At 35.6% G+C, this 24,550-nt stretch overlaps 1 protein-coding gene across 27 annotated transcripts in view; it reads right to left on the reverse strand.

Moving 5' to 3' along the window:
• The window catches only part of RIMS1 (regulating synaptic membrane exocytosis 1), a 521,656-nt gene that overhangs the window by 286,472 nt on the left and 210,634 nt on the right, over positions 1–24,550 (reverse strand). For 25 of the 27 annotated variants that reach the window (XM_074398079.1, XM_074398078.1, XM_074398076.1 and 22 more), the window contains exons 3-4: positions 16,916–17,129; positions 14,060–14,071 (exon numbers count right to left, since the gene is read on the reverse strand). In XM_074398079.1, coding sequence (XP_074254180.1) covers positions 14,060–14,071; positions 16,916–17,129 — 226 coding nt within the window. The remainder of the gene's footprint in view (positions 1–14,059; positions 14,072–16,915; positions 17,130–24,550) is intronic. The other 2 variants (XM_074398056.1, XM_074398103.1) reach the window with 2 other exon arrangements.

The following is a 24,550-nucleotide window of genomic DNA, read 5'->3' on the forward strand; positions in this document are numbered from 1 at the left end:
AGTCTAGTGTTTAAGAAAGACATGCCTAGAGGAATGCTGGAAAGATGGCCGCCTAAGAACAGCTCAGGACTTCAGCTCCCAGTGAAAGTGCAGAGGGTGAGTGGACGCCGCATTTCCAGATGAACTCTTATTGCCCACAGACCAGGAGATACCCAGGCAGAGGGGGTCGCCAGCGTCGCAGTCCCAGCCGGTGCGGCTGTTTTGGCACCTGTGGGGCTGATTCCGCCCACACGGCTGCTGTGACCACGCCCTGTTGCTGCGGTTCTCCGTACAAAAGCCACTGGTCTGGGAGCCCTCTTAGCTGGCGAGCAGAGCCCTGAGACGGCAGAGTTGCCCATTCATCTGAAATAGCGAGTCAGGCCAGGAGATTCCTAGGCAAAAAATACGCCAGGAGTCGGCGCCACAGTTCGAGCCGACTCAGTGAGTCACAGCACGGGAGATCCCAGCGCCTTTTCAACAAGCGACCGGAGCGCGGGGTCGTTCAACTTAAAAGAAAAGACTCTGAGTCAGGGAGCCAGGTGATCAGGCTCAGTTGGTCCCACCCCTCCACCCCCAACAACAACGAAAACAAAACAGTAATTGGAAACCCTCTGGGTTGAGCCCTCCAAACCAAGCACAGCTGAACCTGGACGGTCCCGCTCCGTGGGGGAGGGGCTTCCGCCATTACTGAGACTCTCCACCCCTACGGAGGCAGGCTGCCGTTGCCGAGGCAACCCGCCATTGCCGAGGCAACCTGCCACAACTGAGAGAATCCGCCATACAGAGGCGGGGCCACCATTGCCGAGACAGTTCTACCTACGCACATATAAAAAGGACTACAGGGAAGAGCTCAGGGCAGCTGGGCGGAGCCCACAGCAGCTCAGCAAAGCCCCTGCGGGCAGGCAGTGGCTAGGCGTGCTGCAAGCTGGGCGGGTCAGACCTGAAAGAAAAATCAAAAAAGGCAGTAGTGCAACGGAAACTCATAAAGCTCCAACTCCCTGGGACAGAGACAGACAACAGGTGGATAAACCCACAAAAATGGGAAGAAACCAGCGCAAAAAGGATGAAAACTCCCGAAACCAGAACACCTCTCCTCCTAAAAGGGATCACAACTCCTCAGCAGCAAGGGAACCAGACCGGATGGAGAAGGAGGGTGATGAAATGACAGAATCAGACTTCAGAAGGTGGGTAGTAAGAAAATACAATGAGCTGAAAGAACATGTTCTAACCCAACGCAAAGAAAATAGGAACCTTGAAAAAAGATTGGATGAACTGCTGACGAGAATGGACAGCATAGAGAGGAGTATAAGTGAATTGATGGAGCTGAAAAACGCAACACGAGAACTTCGTGAAGCATGCACAAGCTTCAACAGCCGAATTGACCAAGCAGAAGAAAGGATATCAGAGGTCGAAGATCAACTCAATGAAATAAAAAGAGAAGGCAAGAACAGAGAAAAAAGCACAAAAAGGAATGAACAAAATCTTCAAGAAATGTGGGACTATGTGAAAAGACCTAATCTACGTCTGATAGGTGTACCTGAATGTGATGAAGAGAATGAATCCAAGCTGGAAAATACTCTTCAGGATATTATCCAGGAAAACTTCCCCAACCTAGCAAGGCAGACCAATATTCAAATCCAGGAAATACAGAGAACACCACAAAGATATTCCTCAAGAAGAGCAACCCCAAGGCACATAATCGTCAGATTCACCAGGGTTGAAATGAAAGAGAAAATGCTAAGGGCAGCCAGAGAGAAAGGTCGGGTTACCCACAAAGGGAAGCCCATTAGACTCACAGCAGATCTCTCAGCAGAAACCCTACAAGCCAGAAGAGATTGGGGGCCAATATTCAACATCCTTAAAGAAAAGAACTTTCAACCCAGAATCTCCTATCCAGCCAAACTAAGCTTCATAAGTGAAGGAAAAATAAAATCCTTTGTGAACAAGCAAGCACTCAGAGATTTCATCACCACCAAACCTGCTCTACAAGAACTCCTGAAAGAGGCTCTACACATATAAAGGAACAACCAGTACCAGCCACTCCAAAAACACACCAAATGGTAAAAGAGCATCAACACAATCAAGAATCTGCATCAACTAACCAACAAAACAGCCAGGTAGCATCAAAATGACAGTATCAAATTCACACATAACAATACTATCCCTAAATGTCAATGGACTAAATGCCCCAATCAAAAGACACAGACTGGCAAATTGGATAAAAAGCCAAAACCCATCAGTGTGCTGTATCCAGGAAACCCATCTTACATGCAAGGATACACAAAGGCTCAAAGTAAAGGGATGGAGGAAGATCTACCAAGCAAATGGAGAGCAAAAAAAGGCAGGAGTTGCAATTCTCATCTCTGATAAAATAGACATTAAAGCAACAAAGATCAAAAGAGACAAAGAAGGACATTACATAACGGTAAAAGGATCACTGCAACAAGAAGAGCTAACGATCCTAAATATATACGCACCCAATACAGGAGCACCCAGATACATAAGGCAAGTTCGTAGTGACTTACAAAGAGACTTAGACTCCCACACAATAATAGTGGGAGACTTTAACACCCCATTGTCAATATTAGACAGATCAACCAGACAGAAAATCAACAAGGATATCCAGGACCTGAATACATACCTGGAACAAGCAAACCTAATAGACATTTACAGAACTCTCCACCCCAAATCCACAGAATATACATTCTTCTCAGCACCACATCACACCTACTCTAAAATTGACAACATAATTGGCAATAAATCACTCCTCAGCAAATGCAAAAGAACAGAAATCATAACAAACAGTCTCTCAGACCACAGTGCAATCGAGTTAGAACTCAGAATGCAGAAACTAACTCAGAACCGCACAGCTTCATGGAAACTGAGCAACTTGCTCTTGAATGTTGACTGGATAAACAATGAAATGAAGGCAGAAATAAAGATGTTCTTCGGAACCAATGACAATGAAGACACAACATACCAGAATCTCTGGGACACATTTAAAGCAGTCTCTAGAGGAAAATATATAGCAATGAGTGCCCACATGAGAAGAAGGGAGAGATCTAATATTGACACCCTATCATCAAAATTGAAAGAGCTAGAGGAGCAAGATCAAAAAAACTCAAAACCTAGCAGAAGACAGGAAATAACTAAGATCAGAGCAGAACTGAAGGAAATAGAGACACAAAAAACTCTTCAAAAAATCAATAAATCCAGGAGCTGGTTCTTTGAAAACATCAACAAAATAGACAGACCACTAGCCAGATTAATAAAAAAGAAAAGAGAGAATAACCAAATTGATGCAATAAAAAACGATAAAGGGGATATCACCACAGATTCCACAGAAATCCAAACCATCATCAGAGATTATTACAAACAACTCTATGCACATAAACTAGTAAACCTGGAAGAAATGGATAAATTCCTGGACACCTGCATCCTCCCAAGCCTAAACCTGGAAGAATCCAAAACCCTGAATAGACCAATAACATGGTCTGAAGTCGAGGCAGCAATAAAGAGCCTACCACCCAAAAAAAGCCCAGGTCCAGATGGGTTCACAGCTGAATTCTACCAGACATACAAAGAGGAGCTGATACCATTCCTTCTGAAACTATTCCAGACCATCCAAAAGGAGGGAATTCTTCCCAAATCATTTTACGAGACAAACATCATCCTGATACCAAAACCCGGCAGAGACTCAACAAGAAAAGAAAATTTCAGGCCAATATCCATGATGAACATAGATGCAAAAATCTTCAATAAAATACTGGCAAACCGATTGCAACAGCATATCAAAAAGCTCATCCACCATGATCAAGTAGGATTCATCCCAGGGATGCAAGGCTGGTTCAACATACGCAAGTCCATAAACGTAATTCACCACATAAACAGAACCAAAGACAAAAACCACATGATTATCTCAATTGATGCAGAGAAGGCTTTTGACAAAATTCAACAACCCTTTATGCTAAAAACCCTCAATAAACTAGGTATTGACGGAATGTATCTCAGAACAATAAAAGCTATTTACGACAAACCAACAGCCAATATCATACTGAATGGGCAAAAACTGGAAGCATTCCCTTTGAAATCTGGCACTAGACAAGGGTGCCCTCTCTCACCACTCCTATTCAATATAGTACTGGAAGTTCTAGCCAGAGCAATCAGGCAAGAAAAAGAAATAAAGGGTATCCAAATTGGAAAGGAGGAAATCAAATTGTCTCTATTTGCAGATGACATGATTGTATATCTGGAAGACCCCATCATCTCAGCCCAAAATCTCCTGAAACTGATCAACAACTTCAGCAAAGTCTCAGGATACAAAATCAACGTGCAAAAATCACAAGCATTCCTATACACCACGAATAGACTTCAAGAAAGCCAAATCAAGAACGAACTGCCATTCACAATTGCTACAAAGAGAATAAAGTACCTAGGAATACAACTAACAAGGAACGTAAAGGACCTCTTCAAGGAGAACTACAAGCCATTGCTCAACGAAATAAGAGAGGATACAAACAGATGGAGAAACGTTCCATGTTCATGGTTAGGAAGAATCAACATCGTGAAAATGGCCATACTGCCCAAAGTAATTTACAGATTCAACGCTATTCCCATCAAGCTACCAATGACCTTCTTCACAGAACTGGAAAAAAACACCTTAAACTTCATATGGAACCAAAAGAGAACCCGCATAGCCAAGTCAATTCTAAGCAAAAAGAACAAAGCAGGAGGCATTACACTACCGGACTTCAAACTATACTACAAGGCTACAGTAATCAAAACAGCATGGTACTGGTACCAAAACAGAGATATAGACCAATGGAACAAAACAGAGGTCTCAGAGGGAATACAACATACCCACAACCATCTGATCTTCGACAAACCTGACAAAAACAAGCAATGGGAAAAGGACTCCCTGTTTAATAAATGGTGTTGGGAAAACTGGCTAGCCATGTGCAGAAAGCAGAAACAGGACCCCTTCCTGACACCTTACACCAAAATTAACTCCAGATGGATTAAAGACTTAAACATCAGACCTAACACCATAAAAACCCTAGAAGAAAATCTAGGCAAAACCATTCAGGACATAGGTGTAGGCAAGGAGTTCATGACCAAAACGCCAAAAGCAATGGCAACAAAAGCCAAAATAGACAAATGGGACCTAATCAAACTCCACAGCTTCTGCACGGCAAAAGAAACAGTCAGTAGAGTGAATCGGCAACCAACAGAATGGGAAAAAATTTTTGCAGCCTACCCATCTGACAAGGGGCTGATATCCAGAATTTACAAAGAACTAAAGCAGATCTACAAGAAAAAAACAAACAAGCCTATTCAAAAATGGGAGAAGGATATGAACAGATACTTTACAAAAGAAGACATACAGGAGGCCAAGAAACATATGAAAAAATGCTCATCATCACTGGTCATCAGAGAAATGCAAATCAAAACCACATTGAGATACCATCTCACACCAATTAGAATGGCGATCATTAAAAAATCGGGAAACAACAGATGCTGGAGAGAATGTGGAGAAATAGGAACACTTTTACACTGTTGGTGGGAATGTAAATTAATTCAACCATTGTGGAAGACAGTGTGGCGATTCCTCAAGGACCTAAAAATAGAAATCCCATTTGACCCAGCAATCCCATTACTGGGTATATATCCAAAGGATTATAAATCATTCTACTACAAGGACACGTGCACACGAATGTTCATTGCAGCACTGTTTACAATAGCAAAGACCTGGAACCAACCCAAATGCCCAACGATGATAGACTGGATAGGGAAAATGTGGTACATATACACCATGGAATATTATGCAGCCATCAAAAACGATGAGTTCACGTCCTTTGTAGGGACATGGATGAACCTGGAAACCATCATTCTCAGCAAACTGACACAAGAGCAGAAAATCAAACACCATATATTCTCACTCATAGGTGGGTGTTGAACAATGAGAACACATGGACACAGGGAGGGGAGCACTACACACTGGGGTCTGTTGGGGGGAAATGAGGGAGGGGTGGAGGGTGGGGAGGTGGGAAGAGATAGCATGGGGAGAAATGACAGATACAGGTGAGGGGACGGAAGGCAGCAAACCACACTGCCAAGTGTGTACCTATGCAACAATCTTGCATGTTCATCACATGTACCCCAAAACCTAAAATGCAATAAAAAAAAAAGAAAGACATGCCTAATAAACATCAGTTTCTAAGAATGATTTACTGCATCTACCACTATTAACACATACAATATGTCAGAATTGAAACAAACTTGTATCTTCTCTCATTTAATTAGCATTTTCCCAACAAATATGAAAGAAATTGGGTATATTTTGTATAAATGTCTTCTCACAACCCCTTAACTGGGCTCTGCCCAGTTCCATTGTTTTTAATTGTTCTTTGACCACATCATCACCACTGAATTATTTTAAGCAACAAAACAATACTGTCACCTAACTTTGCATTTCATTTTTTTTTTCTTTTTTTTGAGATGGAGTCTTACTCTGTTGCCCAGGCTGGAGTGCAGTGATGCAATCTTGGCTCACTGAAACATCCACCTCCCAGGTTCAAGCAATCCTCCTGCCTCAGCCTCCCAAATAGCTGGGAGTACAGGCACCTGCCACCATGCCTGGCTAATTTTTGTATTTTTAGTAGAGACAGGGTTTTGCCATGTTGGCCAGGCTGGTCTCGAACTCCAGACCTCAGGTGATCCACCCACCTCAGCCTCCCAAAGTGCTGGGATTAAAGGTGTGAGCCACTGCACCCAGCCGTATTTCATTTCTATTACCCAACAGGATTTATGTTCTGTTATTTGTTCTTCAAGCCAGGTGCTCAGTATATAAGGGTATATATATTCTTTCCTTATCTGCCAGAAACTCACAAATCAAAATGAAATCTGTTATAATGAAGAAGTGTAAAAGGTGCAGAAAGAGCTAACTCTGGCTGGGACACTCAGGGAGCACTCTGCATGGAGGATGGCATTTGCGTTGCTCTGGCCCTTTGATAAACAGCTCTTCATAAATTGGAAAAGGTTTGACAAAAAGTACTTCGACATTGAGAGAAACTAAAAATAGGTATGAAAGTGTATAAGAGAAAGATATACTAAGGGAAGTTGGCAGTTATTGATAGCTGGTAACTGAATCCAATCCACATTTGATGTATAAACTTTCTATACAGGAGTCCTCCCAAATGGTCTTTTGATATCTAATAATAATTTAAGCATCTCTAGCAACAGTAAATTTTAAAGAGAAGTGAAATACATAGATTTCAGAAGATATATTTTATGGGGAACTATCATTTACTAGTGTGACACATAATTTAACAAAGTAATTGTAAAAAGTAATACAAGTTTCAATCATGTTTAAAAGTAAAACAAAAAACGACAAACAAAAAACAGCAACAAACAAAACAAGAAAAATCCCAACTAACGATCTGAGGCTTGACTTACTGCCCTACCTAGAAGCTTCTGTAATACTGTCCATCAAGTGTCTCTTCTCCATGTGATTGTCATTCCTGGTTTAGCTTGTACTGAAAAACATTATAATTGCATATTGGCCCAATGATTGACATTGTGACTCTTCTGTGTTTCCATGAAGTTTAAAAGACACAGACGTTTTCAAATTCCATAGAAGTAGTTGAAGAGTCACAGGCATATTATTTTTTCCATGAAAGATTTAGTTTTCTACTTTTTCCCATATAATTTGCTATAACAGCATTTTATTGGTGAATAAAAACACTTGATTGATTTTTATACAAATTAAGTCTTTTATAACAAAGATGTTCATAAACGAACAAAATTATTTTGCCAACATTATAAAGTGATTCAAGTGATTCAGAAAGTGATTCAAACTTTCTGAAAATAAAATATTTGCTGTTGAAGTTTATATATGAAAAAACTATTGCATATACACATACAACAACAAAATAAATTGGTAAATGAGTAAATGTATTTGTTAAATGCCTCAGTAAAGCCATATATAAAAACAAGTTCTTTTAAAGATTTACATATCTAATTTCAAGTTATGGTCACAAGATTTAGAACACACTTTTAAAGTTTTAAAAGTAACTAAAAAAACTAATAAGTTTAGAACATATTTTCCGAAATTTTAAAAATATCTTCCAAACTGCTTTAATACATAGAATACAAGGACTAGTCATGGTTTGGTAGACATGTGGCTTATAAGCAAATGGGCACAAGATGCTTTTGGTACTAAAAGATTTGGTGGGATGTTGACTGAAGTACTAAACAGTTGTCATCCTGAACAGTAAGGGGAAATCCGAGGCAATTCTATTTACTCTTTAATTTAACATTCCTTAAAATTATTATGCATAAATATAGCATTATAGTTATACTACAAGAATACAGATGCATATAGATACACATTTAAACTGAATTTATTAAATAATAAGCTAGCAAAAAAGTATTTATTATCTACCTTGTATATTAACCATTTAACCTAATGTAGTCATAACAAAATTAAATTAAAAGTCCCTGAATAAATGAATAAGTGAATGAGTTCATGTTAGCCAAGGAATAGACTTTACTCTTAATTATAATAATTAATTTTAGTGGCTGCTTGGTTAAACAAAAGTAAGCTCAAGGATGAAATGCAATTGAATTTTCTTGAATACAAACAAGTTTTATATTAAAATGAACAAAAAGAGAGCATCTTGGCATGTATTACCATGTAAAATGCATTTATTGAAAAGAATGAGATAGTAATTTTGAAATAAAAATAATTATATATAAGACTACCAGTGACAGTCAACAAATAAATTTTAAAAATGAATTAAATCCTGGGTATGGTGACTCACACCTATAATTCCAGTACTTTGGGAGGCCAAAGCAGGAAGATTGCTTGCGCCCAGGAGTTTGAGACCAGCATGGGCAACACAGGAAGGCCCTGTAACTACAATTTGTTTTTAAAAAATTAGCCAGGCATGGTGGTGCACACCTGTGGTCCTAGCTGCTCAGGAGGCTGAGGTGGGAAGATGATTTGAGACTGGAAAGTTTAGGTTACTATAAGCTGTGATTGTGCCACTGCACTCCAGCCTGGGTGATAGAGTAAGATTCTGTCTCAAAAATCAATCAATCAATATGTGAATGGATGAATTAAAACAAAACTATGAAGAGTGTATTTGAGTAGCTCCAGACTGCTAATGTGAGGAGCTCTACAGACCCTTCTTCCCAGAAAAACAATTATAACTAATAATAATTTTTTAAAAAACAGCCAGCAAACGGAGAAACATTTATTCAAGAAACTCTACTAAATTTTTATAAGAACAGCAACAGATTGTCGCTCTTAAGCCACAACCAACTCCCTTTCTTCTCTGCTCCACGCCCAGCAAGGAATTTTCTCCATGGTCTTTAGCTTTTTGGAAGCTATTTCTACTACAGCCTCTCCTTATACTATAAGAGGCTAATTTTCTATACCCTTGGGCAGCTCCCATAGTTCTACTATTAATCTTTATTTAATATTGATTTGAAAAATTATAATTTATTGAAACAGATTTTATAACTGTACTGAAAGATGATAGGGGAAGATACAAACCAAGACTAACCAGGATTTTGATAATATGCAATAAGTTTATGAAGTTTAAAGAATAGTAATACTGAATGAAAGAGGTTAAAACAGGCTAGCAAATTTCAAAAACAGACATGTAATAAAAAATTCACAGCTTTCTGAATTATTTTACATAAAAGTTTCTGCAATTTGATGTTTTATTCCTTTCTAGTATAAGTTCAGCAAAACCAGATAACTTGTAAAATCTAATCAGCTAAATTGCCAAATAAAAGTTCTCCTCTTGATAAATTCTAAAATTTCTTTATGATATATTTGTCTATATTTATAAACTAGATAGACCTATGTTATTTTTCTGGGAAGAATCTTAAAGATAATTTTTGTTAAAGATATCTGCCAAAGCATCCAGACAAAAAATGGAAAATATAAAAGTGGGTGCAGGCAAACTCTTACAATCACTTTTTCAAAAGACTGAAGGTTGTAAATTAGGATCATATGCTTCATCATGCCATGAGCTAAATACAGATAACTCTGAGAAGATTTTTCATAATAAGAATAAATATTTAATGCAATCATGCAAATCATTTTTTAAAATGGTTATTATTCTTGGCTGCCTTTATCTAATGTTAGCCAGAGAAAAAACAAATCATCACTTTGGTATTTAAGAACTGAGTCTTTGAAAGTAATGTTTTTAAGCTGTTAAGAATCAACCATCCCTATGCCTATGTCCTGGACTGTTTTGCCTACATTTTCTTCTAGTGTTTTTATGGTATTCATGACTAAAACACCAAAAGCAATGGCAACAAAAGCCAAGATAGACAAATGGGATCTAATTACAATTCAGAGCTTCTGTACAGCAAAAGAAACAATCATTAGAGCGAACCGGAAACCAACGGAATGGGAAAAAAATTTTGCAATCTACCCATCTAACAAAGTGCTAATATCCAGAATCTACAAAAAACTAAAACAGATACACAACAGCGAACCAGCAACCAACACAATGGGAAAAAATTTTTGCAATCTACCCATCTGACAAAGAGCTAATATCCAGAATCCACAAAAAACTAAAACAGATATACAACAAGAAAAAACAACCCCATTCAAAAGTGGGCTAAGGATATGAACAGACACTTTTCAAAAGAAGACATATATGAGGCCAACACACATATGAAAAAATGCTTGTCATCACTGGTCACTAAAGAAATGCAAATTAAAACCACATTGAAGTATCATCTCATGCCAGTTAGAATGGTGATCATTAAAAAATCTTGAGACAGGTATAAGAGAGGATGTGGAGAAATAGGAACACTCTTACACTGTTGGTGGGAGTGTAAATTAGTTCAACCACTGTGGAAGACAGTGTGGCGATTTCTCAAGGACCTAGAAATAGAAATTCCATTTGACCCAACAATCCCATTACTGGGTATATACCCTAAGAACTATGAATTGTTCTACTATAAAGACACATACACACGTATGTTCATTGCAGCCCTGTGTACAATAGCAAAGACCTGGAACCAACCCAAATGCCCATCGATGATAGACTGGACAAAGAAAATGTGGCACATATACACTATGGAATACTACACAGCCATAAAAAATGATGAGTTGGTGTCCTTTGTGGGTTTTGGATGAATCTGGAAACCATCATTCTCAGCAAACTGACACAAGAACAGAAAACCAAACACCTCTTGCTCTCAGTCATAGGTGGGTGTTGAACAGTGAGAACATCTGGACTCAAGGAGAGGAGCATCACACACTGGGGGCAGTTGTGGGGGGATGAGGAGGAAAAGCAGGGGGGTGGGGAGGGTGGGGAGGGATAACATGGGGACAAATGCCAGATATAGACAAAGGGGGTATAGAGGCAGCAAACCACCTGGTTGTGTATGCACCTATGCAACAACCCTGTATGATCTACACATGTACCCCTGAATCTAAAGTAAAACAAAATATTTTTAAAAAAAGAATCAACCATCCCACAGACAACACCTTACAACAGCTGGATTCAAACTCAGTTGGCACTGTACCACTCAAACCAACATATTGTCCCATCCAAGTCAATTCCCACCTTTCATGTCTTTTCTATTAAAGCATATTTATTTACTAACATATTATTTAGTATGATGTCTTAAAACAAACACAAATGGACAGTTATACAAAAACTAGTTTAAAAATTGTAACTTTGTCAATTTAGTGCCTTATTACCTTAATATAAAAACATTATTTTTACCTTAATACAAAAAAATTTATAAAACTACTTTTAGAAAAGTTTTATTCATTTAACTTATAAAACATAACACTTTGTGAAAATAAAAATGAACTAGAAATGTTGCAAGTTCATTTTAGTTGCTATATTCATCAACCAATCCTGCCTACTAAACAAATAGTGATGAAAATTTATGGGAACTCCCAAAGGAATTAAATTTGCAGGATTCAATTCAGTTGGCTTAGCAGCAGCAAAGTGTTCAATATTATCAAGAGAGCTATCTAAATTCAATTCTCTACCACCAAATAGCAAAACAAAGATAAAAACAATTTAAACAGGCTATGGGAAATTTTACAGAATTCCTATATATTTAGGCTTCAAGGAGGGCTTTTAATGAATAAAAAATACAATCATAATTTTACCAATGAGAGTTTGCACTTGACAACATAGTTTTCTTTTATCAACCATTACATATGCCCATTACAAAGTCATTCTTTGTGATAGCCATTTTCTTCATAAGTAAATACAAAATCTAGATATGATTTAGGCTGAGGATGAAGTTTTAAAATAAAATATTGCTGGTATGGAAAATATGATAATACTTTTTGCTGAATTTCACAAAGGGAATATTTATACGTTAGCTATTCTTAGGACTTCATGTCATATATTCCAGTATTTTAATCACATTTCTTGACCAATTTAACGTATCAAGTAGAATTCATTATTACTATATTGATCAAGACGAAGATTACTTTTAGAAAAGTTTTATTCACTCTTATCTCCCTTCCCTTTCTACCCATACCAATACCACACACATGTAAATTATTATTTCTCTGCTAAAAATAAAAGAGCTCAGAGGAATAGGAAACGAACTGGCAATGAAGTATTTCATTTAATAGTTATTCTCTTTGACATGGCTAAGACAAAATGTGGCTTCAGTTTCCCTTACTAGAAAGGCCATTCATTGAACTGCTTCAATAGGCTAAAATGGGTTTTAAAGAAATTATGATAGAGTACTTACAAATAATGTGATAGATATATGTATTCTAACCAAAGTGAAGAAAATAATTGAGTGATTATATTTTACAGGTCTTTCCACTCTACTTTTGGTTTGAGTCCACAAAATCTACCTGTATTTTCATTACAGTATAATCATAATAATCACAAATAATCTACCATTATTGGAAGTGCTGTCAAAGGGACAGTGAGTTTGGCTAGCCCTACAGGAGAGTAGTTTAAATCTTATCATCAAATCTGCCTAAACATCAGCATTATTTACTTATACTTTGCTCTTTAAAGAAACTTAAAATTATTCATGTTTTGACTGTAGACTCAAAGTAATAATATTGATGAAACTGGCATTATAGTAATAGCCCCTAAAATTATCCCACATACAATCAATGGTACAGGCAAAAATAAATAGCAAAAATAGATTATCCTATATAATTTTTCAACTCTATTTCTTTGCCATAGGAAAAAATCAATGAAAATATACTAGCAAGTTTAAAAACACAGATTAATGTTCAATTTAATGTCATGCTTGCTAATTATGCACTGCAGTGTAACATATAAGCTTTAAAATTTTTGAACAAAGGCAGCTCAGTTGATATATTGAACCTGAAAGACTCATTGTTTCAGTCTCATGTTGGTAGGTTAATGAGCTGTGAGGAAGCTGTAATTTACACCAAATGAAGGTGTACAGTATGTATACAAAGGAAAGGCTGACTAAAGATTCTACTTGGAGCCTATCTTCCCAGGCACAAAAAGCCTCTGTGGTTTCTACAGTTGATAAGAGTTAAAAGTGACCGTTTACTCTTCTAAGAAGTTATTCATATGCATGGGAGAAGACAAAGGCAAAATGTGGTTCAATATGACAACTCTGCTACTTGTGTTCTATAGAAAAATAATTATACTTTGGCCTCTTTACTTGAATTGATCCATTCTCTCTACTAAGTGTATTCCATTCCTTCTGCAATAAAGTTTCAAATTACCTGCCTTTGCATGCTGAAAAAGGTAGAGCCCATTCGAATTTATTGTTTCCGAAAGCAGATGTAATAATCATCAAAACTCAGAGTTAAGCAGATAAATGAGCTTTCAGTGATATAAATTATATTAAAGTTTCACTGCCATCATGAACTCAAACTATCCAGACTTTAACTATTAATATCAAATTCTGTAATTCTCCTAAATGTTCATTTTTTTTCATGATAACTGGATATGAGCTCTTCTTGGTATATAATTTCTTTGTAAAATATAGTTATCTACAACACTAGGTGCAATATTCACTTAATAAAGTTGACAACAATACAATAACAAATGATAGAAAAGAAAGTATGTATTCTAACCACTTTGTCCTCCTTTGGGAAAGCATCCAAGGAAGCAGAATAGAGAAAGAAGAAAAAGAGAAAAAAAAATGAGCCACGTATTAATAGATTGGTTTTAAGAAAACAATTAGGTGTTTCTTCAAAGTATTAAAGCACAGCTATTTTGAAAAGTAAATGTTTACTCTTCCTAAAAAAACAGTTATTGTTAATCCTTCATTGAAAATGCACAAATTATGGGTCCTGCTATATATTAGATACAAGAGTTAGGCACAATAATTTCCCAAATTTTGACAACTTGGATTAGTAAATCTAGATTTAAAATATCCTTCATAAAGAAGGTTAATTCACTACCACACATAGCCTACCTATAATTGAAAAATAGTTTATTAAAATGCATGAAATTGTTTAAATAATTTTGTCAAATTATTGTTAAAATATTTATAGTTACAATTTGGGAAAATCTAAGAATGATAAATATTTGTAACAAATAAATATGGTTAGACAAGTATCTTGACTATTTCAGCTATAAATTATTCCACAGGCAATAATTGTGATACACAATTTAACTTTATGTCATAGGAAAAAAACAACTTTATACAATGTTTTTGTCTTGTGCTCCAACTGAAATATCTTAAGATGTGTGCTTTCTTTTATTTTGTTCCTTTAAATATTTTTTCCAAGATTGGTTGAGTTTAGTAAAGATGAATACACTAGGCCTGAGTGTATACAGTACACTTTAGTAAAGATGAATACACTTAGGCCTCTCCAAAGCCTAAGTACCTCCTAGCTCAATTTTCTTTAAACACCCTTTCCTTTTTAAGACCTGATATCGTTAGTATATCAATCATTAACTTTATTGCTATTGGCTTCTCTCAAACCTATAACAGGAAGTTAAAAGCATTTAACAGTTATGGGTGCTTAGCTAGCACTAGCAGTCCCCTGATCTGCACCTCATTGTTCACTGCTAGTATATTTTCAGACTGAACAGCGTCCTTACCACGTGGGTTGTTAAATATTTTGATGTTGCCTCCAAGTTTTACTTGTAAGAATTTATTTCAGTATAGTGTATTAAAGATCACCATAGAAGGAGAAGTTAACAAATAGATCTTGTGTACTTTCTATGGGCCAGATACCACCTTAACATCCAAGCTTGTTTTAGAAAGCCTATAAAGTGGCATGTGAGGATTTCCTGCAACAAATGACTACGAGGAGAGAAAAAGAAAACTTATGCAGTCATAAGAATGGGACCCTAAAGAAAGATTAAATATAGATATCATAAAGACCTATATTTTAATTATTTTTACTTAATTTTCATCACAATCATGCAAGGCAAATATTACCGTCCAGTTTTCATAGGTAAAGAAACTGTTCAGAGAAGTTCATTATCTTCCTAAGCCACAGAGATAGTAACAGTTTCACCTTAAAGTATAAAATATATTGGTCAGCCAGGTGCAGTGGCTTGCACCTGTAATCCCAACACTTTGGGAGGCCGAGGCAGGCAGATCACCTGAGGTCAGGAGTTCAAGATCAGCCTGGTCAATATGGAGAAACTCTGACTCTACTAAAAATACAGAAGTTATTACAGGTAATGGGCAACTGTAATCCCAGCTACTGGGGAGGCTGAGGTGGGAGAATCACTTGAACCCTGGAGGTGGAGGTTGCAGTAAGCCAAGTGCCACTGCACTCCAGCCTGGGTGACAGAGTGAGACTCTGTCTAATAAAATGAAATAAAATAAAGATGATTCATCATACTCAGTGCCTTAAGGTCACTGGAATAAATTTTAGAATATCTGACTTATATCTCAACTAGACTACCAAAGAATACAATGTTGATTTAGAGATTTGTTTTAATTTTAACTATAACGTGCAACTTAGAAAAATATCAAGATGGCTTAAAATTTCATGTTATTTTTAAACATCACTTAGTATTATATTATAATCTATTGATGATTAGATAATATGACAAATTCTTTAGGAACAATGGGAATTCCTTAGCTACATAATTGTAGCTGTTCTACATTAAGCTGCAGATCTATAACAAAGAAAATTCACCCAGATTTCCCTATAAATAATTATACTGCACTATTTCAGAGAATATGATAAAGTACAACATTAAAATATAACTAAATATTTATTAGAATTACTCTAGTGTTTTATAAATAATAACATTGGTTCCTACCATATTAGCATCTTAAATCTTCAAAAATTGCATTTATTTTAAGTACTGGCATAACAGGAGTAGCTCTTATTTAAGATAAATAAGAAAACATCATCAGGTCAGAATATATCTGATAGAGAAGAAAATGAGAAGTGCAAATCTCAAAATTTAGAGAAAGTCTAGTTTGACATAGTCTTCAAATATCTAAACAATTTCCATGAGATAAGTGCGACACTAGTTATTTCTTTAACATGTCAGTAAATCTGAATTTACTCTCATAGAGGCTAATCCTTGCTTAATATAAGACATTCAGTTATTTGGAATTTTACGTGCATTCAATCTGAACACTAACATTACAGAAATTAAAAGTAGTTCACTTTTTGAAAAGAACTGGTTATAACTTTCAAGTTTTATAATTCATGATAATATTAAATCTACACTAACTATATTTTTCAAAAAATAAATGTATTCTCATAGGTAATCTGTTGGTTTTGAGTTGAAATCATCTATTAAGAAACACACACAAAGTATGTTTTTGGGAATTATTTTCACCAATATTCCACTACCTTATTAAGAACAGGAACAAAATGGGGGACGTTCATATTAATGTGTATATTTATACACATGCCTGCTTTTTAAGATGCATGTGTTCTCATTCTTGAAAGGCATATGATTTTTACCCACATTCACAGCTCCCCTTATGTTCATGGAATACTCACGTTGCTTGACCGTAGAGACACACGGCCTCCGCAGCGTGCACAGAACTTGGTGCGACAGTAGGAGCAAAGATGGCCGCACCCATCAGCAAACTTTGTTTTATGACAGATTCCACAGGTCGGAGCATCGTCTTTGTGCTCGCCCTGGTAACGTCGTGCTTCTTCCCCTATTTTTCTCACTTGTTCCTTATAGCTTTCAAACTGTTGATGCAATCTCCTAGGCAAAAGAGAAAATGGTAGCAAACTAAGTAAATGACGGAAGATAAAAACAAGAACATACAAAACAAGGAATTTTTCCTAACAAAAAGGAAGAATAGCTATTTGAACTAAAGCAAAACATACAAAGTTATTTACCCCACTAACCGTACTGTCAACGGTAGGATATGTATTAGCATGATTCCATAATCCCAGTTTTGCTTTTTAGCACTGAACTATGTGGATGCAGAATCTATATAAGCACTGTTTGTCCCCAGAGGTGAAATTCGAGTATCTACTCCATGCCTCTGTTTCTTTTGTATTTTTAAAGATATTTTAACTGAGAGCTCAACACTTTACAACTACCGTCACGTGTGCATATAACTGAAACAAAAATTACACCAAATACATATGATGTACTCTAATATTTTCTATTGTATTCTAAATTTAATACTGAATATAATTCAAAAATAAGTTTGTCACAGTTAATTGATTCCGTGAGCCAGTATTTGAGCACGATGCATACTTTAAAAATCATGCTCAAATACTGGTTCACGGAATCAATTTACTGTGACAAACTTATTTTTGAATTATATTCAGTATTAAATTTAGAATATGATAGAATAGGCTGTCCTGTTGGAATTATAAGAAAAGTTTAGATAATGTTGTCTCTGAAATTGAATCAATTATGCCTTTTCTAAATCAGTATTAGGGATCTGGAAAAGTAACACCCTGAAATAACATTTGTAATTGTTATGCTGGTAAATCTGGATAATATACTAAAATCCTTTCAGGAGAACAAAATAATAAATATAGCTAATATAAAAAAATTGATTTAGACTATGTTGCTGCATAATCTGTCTTCTACAAAATTGCTTCCATTGCCCCCATTCCTGAAGGCTACTTATCTATTTGGCATCAAGTATCTAATTTAGTACAGTACACAGAATGTTAGCTTATCCATTAAATTTGAGCTCCCAGTTCTTCCAGTTTACATTAAAAATTCTCAATCCTACTTTGTAGATATGTAGATTTTTACATAGTCCAGTTTTTCATTATCTTAAACAGGTAATATGCATGAAGCTTGCTAGCAACTACTCCTGATTAACTATTGACTGTGGGGACAACTAAAGCTATCTAGGGTAACTTCCCATTTGAATGTTCACATTTAATGTGATTAAAGTCTCCTCCCATTGCCATCAGTTCAAATTCCAATCTTAAATCGCTATAAATAGAACTGTTTGCTGTTCTGAATAGAACACAAGGACATCCAGTGAATACCCCAGTGAAAGGATGTCTTGATTTTGAAAATGAGAACTGAGGGTTGTCTTAAGCCTAGCCAATAGTCATTGGCTATTTCGCCAAAAGAGAAACTCTTGCTCAAATATATCTGGGTATCTGGGCCAGTTTTCTGGATTTGAGTATTCCTTAGGACACAGAGTACACGTATGCTATTGTTAATTCAGCAATTAGTTCGATGTTCTCTATCTAAGATAACTGTGGGGAACTGATACTCCCTGGAAATAGAATCAAATAAGTTAGGTAGAGGTACTGCGATTTCACTATATTTTCTTTTAATTTTTTTTTTTTTGAGACGGAGTTTCGCTCTTGTTACCCAGGCTGGAGTGCAATGGCGCGATCTCGGCTCACCGCAACCTCCGCCTCCTGGGTTCAGGCAATTCTCCTGCCTCAGCCTCCTGAGTAGCTGGGATTACAGGCACGTGCCACCATGCCCAGCTAATGTAGTTTTCTTTTAATCTTAATAGTTCTTAAGCAGGACTTCTTTGATTACTTTAAAAATTCTCAAATTCCTTTCCTGCTTTGCCACTTGACAACTTTTCTGTTTAATTCCAATAGTTAAAGCAAAAATCCAAGCACCAGCACATAAGAGTATAGTTTAGGATCTGAAATATTTCCCAATGTAAAGGTGAGTTAATTTCACTTCATAAAGGATTACATGTGATATTTCATTTAATGAATGCAAGATTATCTGGTGAATTTATTGAAGAGTTATTTAATACATTCAATTTTTTATACTTTAAATATAATTAATTTAGGGTCAAGTTGGTAGAAAACAAGTGTGGACATTTGTTATTTCAAAAGTTATCATGCAAAATGGCACTGGCAATCTTCTTCCACTAAAGAAAATAATTATTAAGGAATAGGAGCAGGGAAATATCTCTAACCAAAGAAACTCTAAGCATAAAGAGAGTGCATAATAAATATTTATTGTGAGAACCACCACATAAAATATATTTAAGTAAATATAAATGAGAAGGAGAAAGCTAGGCTAAGGAAAAAGTTTCCCTATAAACTTATTCTAAAATATAGAACATAATGCAGTTTGGTGTTGGCAAACTTTTCAGAAAAAGATCAGATTGTAAATATTTTATACTTTGAGGGTCATGTAGTTACTTTTGGAACTGCTCAATTCTGCTGTAGTGGGAAAGTAGCCACAGATAGTATGTAAATGAATTAATGTAAATATGCTCCAATGAAACTTTATTTACAAAAACAGATGATAGTCCAGATTTTGCCCATAAAGCAGTTTGTCAACTCCTGATTAGTATATGTTTTATGCTAAGATATAATGGTTTGAAAACCAAAGCTTCTTTGTGTTTTTAAATTCAAACATAAAGGAATTTTACAGGACTCAATCAAAAGGGAATCTATTTCAGGAAATCTTTGTATGATATATAGATGCAGGGCACTGACCACTGAGAGAAAACCTTACTCTATTGCAGTCTCATAACATTTCATTTGGGTCACTCATAGATGAGTTAATATTTTTATTATGTATTTTTACTATTTCTGTACATAACACCTCTCTTCTACCAAACAGTAAACAGGATTAGATATGAACAGTTTAGCAAATTGTTCAGACATATGCTTCCTTAGTAGCAGCCAATACACACACATATTTGCTGAATGGAAAATTTATGCATATACATATTATTTTTCTTAGCCCATTTTGAGGAAAAAACACATAAAATTTACAAACAAGTTAATATTAAGGACAAAATATCCTAACACACCTACTTCACAAAACACTAAAAATTCTGGGTGTAATATTTAAAATAATAGCTTATAATGTATGTTTGAGCTGGAGAGAAAGTATGCAAAATTCTCAAAGGATAAAAATGAAAGAGAAGCAGTAATTCAGAAAAATAACATATCTCTAAAGCAGAAGCCTAGGAACGTGTACTGAGGCTCAGTAATCAAGGAATAGGAGCAAGGAAATACCTCTAAACAAAGAAACTCTAATCATCAAGAGAGTGCATACTAAAAATTGTTAAAACTGACTAAGAACTTCAGTTTTAACTCTTGTACGAGTGATTGAAAATAAAATTTGAGTTAGGTATTCACCAAAAATAACTGAAATAGAGTGCGTGATATCCAAACCAGTAGCAGAAAAAATATGGAATGAGAAAAAAGTTAATACAAAAGAAGATAAGAATTAAAAAAGAGTGCGTGATATCCAAACCAGTAGCAGAAAAAATATGGAATGAGAAAAAAGTTAATACAAAAGAAGATAAGAATTAAAATAAATAAATATATAAACATAGACAAAGCTGAACAATTAAATATTACAATAGGAGATGGTAAAAAAACTAACATATGAGGAATTACAAGTGTTACACGCTATGAGCAGCATCATCAAATACAAAGATCATCACATTAGATTTTACAAATCTAGCTAAATGTAGTTTTGAAGCGATATACCCAAAATAAAAAGGCACAGAATGTTTGAAATAAAAGGATAGAAAAAAGATAACCTAGGGAATTATTAACAGAAACAGACAAGCAAACAAACAAAAGCTGATATAGAACTTAAATTAAAAAGCGTTACTACAGATTGTAAGCTACTATTAAAAAGCATTCATTTTAGTTTGTACATGACAATTATCAACTTAATTGTGTATAATATACACATATCTATCCAGTAGATTAAACTCACTTGTTAATCTTGCTGTTGACTTCTGTGTGTGTGTATAAAAATGTATCTATATCTGTATCTATATACATATATATATACATCTATCTATCTATCTATCTATCTATCTATCTATCTATATATGTGTGTGTGTGTGTGTGTGTGTGTGTGTGTGTGTGTGTGTGTGTGCTTAATACAGATCTAAACTTTTCCAAACTTCCAGGCCTCAAAGGTACTAAATTTGTTTTATTTCTTAAGCTGGCGGGTGAGGGGTTACAGGATGTACATTTTATTTTTTCTTTACGCATTACATATATGTTATATAATACTATTTTGTATGTATAAATGATTTACTATTAGAAAGAAAAAAGTTCTATCTCATCAAATAGCATTAAATAACAAATGAGTGCTACATAGCATTGAAAAGATTAATGTGTTTGACGGCATTGAAACCTATGAAATAATTGACCAACCATGTCATGTAATTTATTTTAAAAAGAAATACATATATTTAACCACATATGGTAACAATGTGAAGCAGATATTATTATGATATCATCCATTTTATTGATAAGGAAACTGATTATTCTCTAGGGCATTGCTTTTACTTTCTACCTGAATATAAATTGTAAATTCACATTCTTTACGTCTTATGTTTAGCTTATAAAACTGATAATAATTATGGATTAAACTTGAAAATTAAAATGTTTCTGGAATCACTAATATGTCAACTATCAAGCAATGTCATCTTCTGATTGTGGCTAGTTGATGACACAAAAAGCTCTGAAAAAGCAAAAACTATTCTGAGGAGCTCATGCCATGAACGTCTACAAAGCCCTTACCCTTACTTAATAATATTTCCATTCATTTTTCAACTCCTTCATATTATTTATTCCCAAAATTTGTTTTCTCAAATTCACTTCAAGCTACTATGTCCTCTTAAAAGACTCAAAATACTCTTTTGATGATCTGTGAACCTTTTATTGGTGTCCTAAGCACTCATGCATTTTAGCCTGTGAGGTATCTTGGTGGTGACATGTGGACAAGCAGCAATTGTTCCTTCTCTAGTTGGCCATGGCAAGTGAGTTGGTTAGATGAGACTTCTCCACTGAGGTATAATAGTAAGATCTCTAGCTTCTCACTTTCTCCATAGAGGATCTTGGAGTAAGTCCTAAGGAAGACAGCCAAGAGTGGACAGTGCTCTTCTCCCAAAGGGACATACCTAAGTGGCCTGGGGCAGCTTTTCACCAAGTGCTTCATCCCAAAGCTTATGAGGCCATTCACACGGGCATCATTCCAAACTCTAGCAGTAATCACATCCTTCTGAATGCTGGCCCTTGGTGACCTGTACCCATCTATAGCTTCCCCTCATGTGTTTTAGAAATTCCTTTTTCGTTTCAGCAGCAGGCCACATTTAAACTACTTGTATATACATCCCAGCAGGGAGTATAATGAGAGAAGAAAGAGCTTGCTTTTCCTCAGCCTAGAACTGTCTTACATCTTCACATATTTTTCTTTCTTGGTTTCTTCCTTTATTTACAGATAGAATTCCCTTGTTCTGCTCTGGAAGAAAAGGTCCAACTCAGGTCTCTGTCAACTTCTCCAACTGATTTCCTGGTGTGCTCCCCATTTTACAAGTAGATATTATGGAATGAGGGAAGGAGGGAAGGAAGAGAGGAAGGGAGAAAAGGAAGAAAGGAGGGAGGGAGAAAGGACAGTCTTCCTTACTCCCACATCCATAAAATCTATCTACTCCATAACCTGCACTACTCTATTAAATTGTTCTGTTCAAATACAACCTTAATGCCCTCTTCTCAATTCATATTCCTCTTACATTACTCTGATATCTCATGCTGTCAAGAGGCTGTCCTCATAATAAAATATGCCTTTGGAACGAAGATATGGGTAGTGAAACCATAAACAGCATATTTGTTTTTTGTATTTGATGTTTTAATGCTTTAATCTCTATCAAATTTGTGACAGTGTTCTAGTATGAATAATAAATGGAAATACATATTTTATTATATGGTCTTACAGTAAATGTGGGACTGCAAATGTGAAATCTTTTTGTGAAATTTATTTGTACACTTCAATTTTAGAATTAACTACATATTCTTATTGATTAGTCAGGTTGACAAAATATATGATCACAAATCACAGATTTAAATTATCTACATGGAAAATGGAGACTGTTATAAAATGCACAATACTATCAAAATAAAAGCATTGATGTTGAAATGGGTTTTATCTTGGGATATTATTTTTTCCATTGTTTCACCATATAATAGTAGTTGCATTATTTTAATAATTGTACATTCTACTCAGGAAACTCTAAAATTCAATTTGTAACAAGATGTTTGGGTACTTAATGGTATGTATTTTTAAAGAAACAGAGATGAATGTCTAAAAAACTAAATATCATTCTGTAACTGTCTGAAAAGCTAAATATCATGCTATGAATAAAAAATAAATAATTTAAACAAGCAATTATTGATGATGTTTTTACAAATTAATAAGTATTTGTTGAATGAGTAAACAATAATAGTGGAATGTAGAGAAATCTTTCTAATTACCACAGTACTTCACATTTTTCTGTTTTGTATTTTTTCTTCTCCTGTTCCCAAAGTAGTGAGAATCTAGCAGAAAATTCTACCTTTCTTCCTGGCTTTCCTTCATGAAGTCCAGGCAAATAGAACTGGATTTTTCCAGAGGAGAACAGAATGGAAGCTATTGTTTTAAAGTTTCAAAACTCCAAGTGGCAGGTTCTGAAAGCAGGTGAGGGCTTTCTCTGAGATAAAAGAAGGTCGAAAGCCAGGATAGTTTGCATGTAGTACTCCCAAATGGAGGATTGCTTTGATATATGTATACAACGGCAGAAGGACATGGATGCTGAAAACAAGAAGCATAGCCTGTTTCCCTTCTCACCCTTGGCATAGAAAACAGATCAGTACCATCATGTGTTCCCCCCATTAGGCTTAGCCCATGGGCACCACCAAGGCCTTATGAAGTTAGTGACATGGATATTAGAGACAGGAGAGTTGTTCTGCGAAGGATGGGCCGATTAAGAGCCTCCAAAACCATAGGGTTGTCCAAGAGGGACCCCTGATAATGACTGATATTCAATGTTTTGCTAGTCTGGTAGGTTGCTTTATACACATGTTGACATCACACTTTACCTTTGAACATAAATTCACAGTTCCTGACTTTAATGAATGTATAATCAATTTAGAAAGTAAGTTATACATACATATAAATTAGCAGTTTTTGGCAGCGTGTACCGTGTCAAGGAAGGACAGTAAGTCATATAGTTGTACAGTAAAAAAACTCTTTCTTGTCTCCACAATTGTCCCCCTTTTAGTTAAATTGCCTTTTTGATTCTGCTCTATAATAGAGGAGTGGTAAAATTTCACAAAATTTCAAGGGTGACTACTATTATTATTATTATTACTATTGAGATGGGGTCTCACTTCTGTTGCACAGGCTGGAGTGCAGTGGCACGATCTTGGCTC

The sequence above is a fragment of the Saimiri boliviensis genome, chromosome 4, assembly GCF_048565385.1.
Source record: "Saimiri boliviensis isolate mSaiBol1 chromosome 4, mSaiBol1.pri, whole genome shotgun sequence".
NCBI lineage: Eukaryota > Metazoa > Chordata > Mammalia > Primates > Cebidae > Saimiri > Saimiri boliviensis.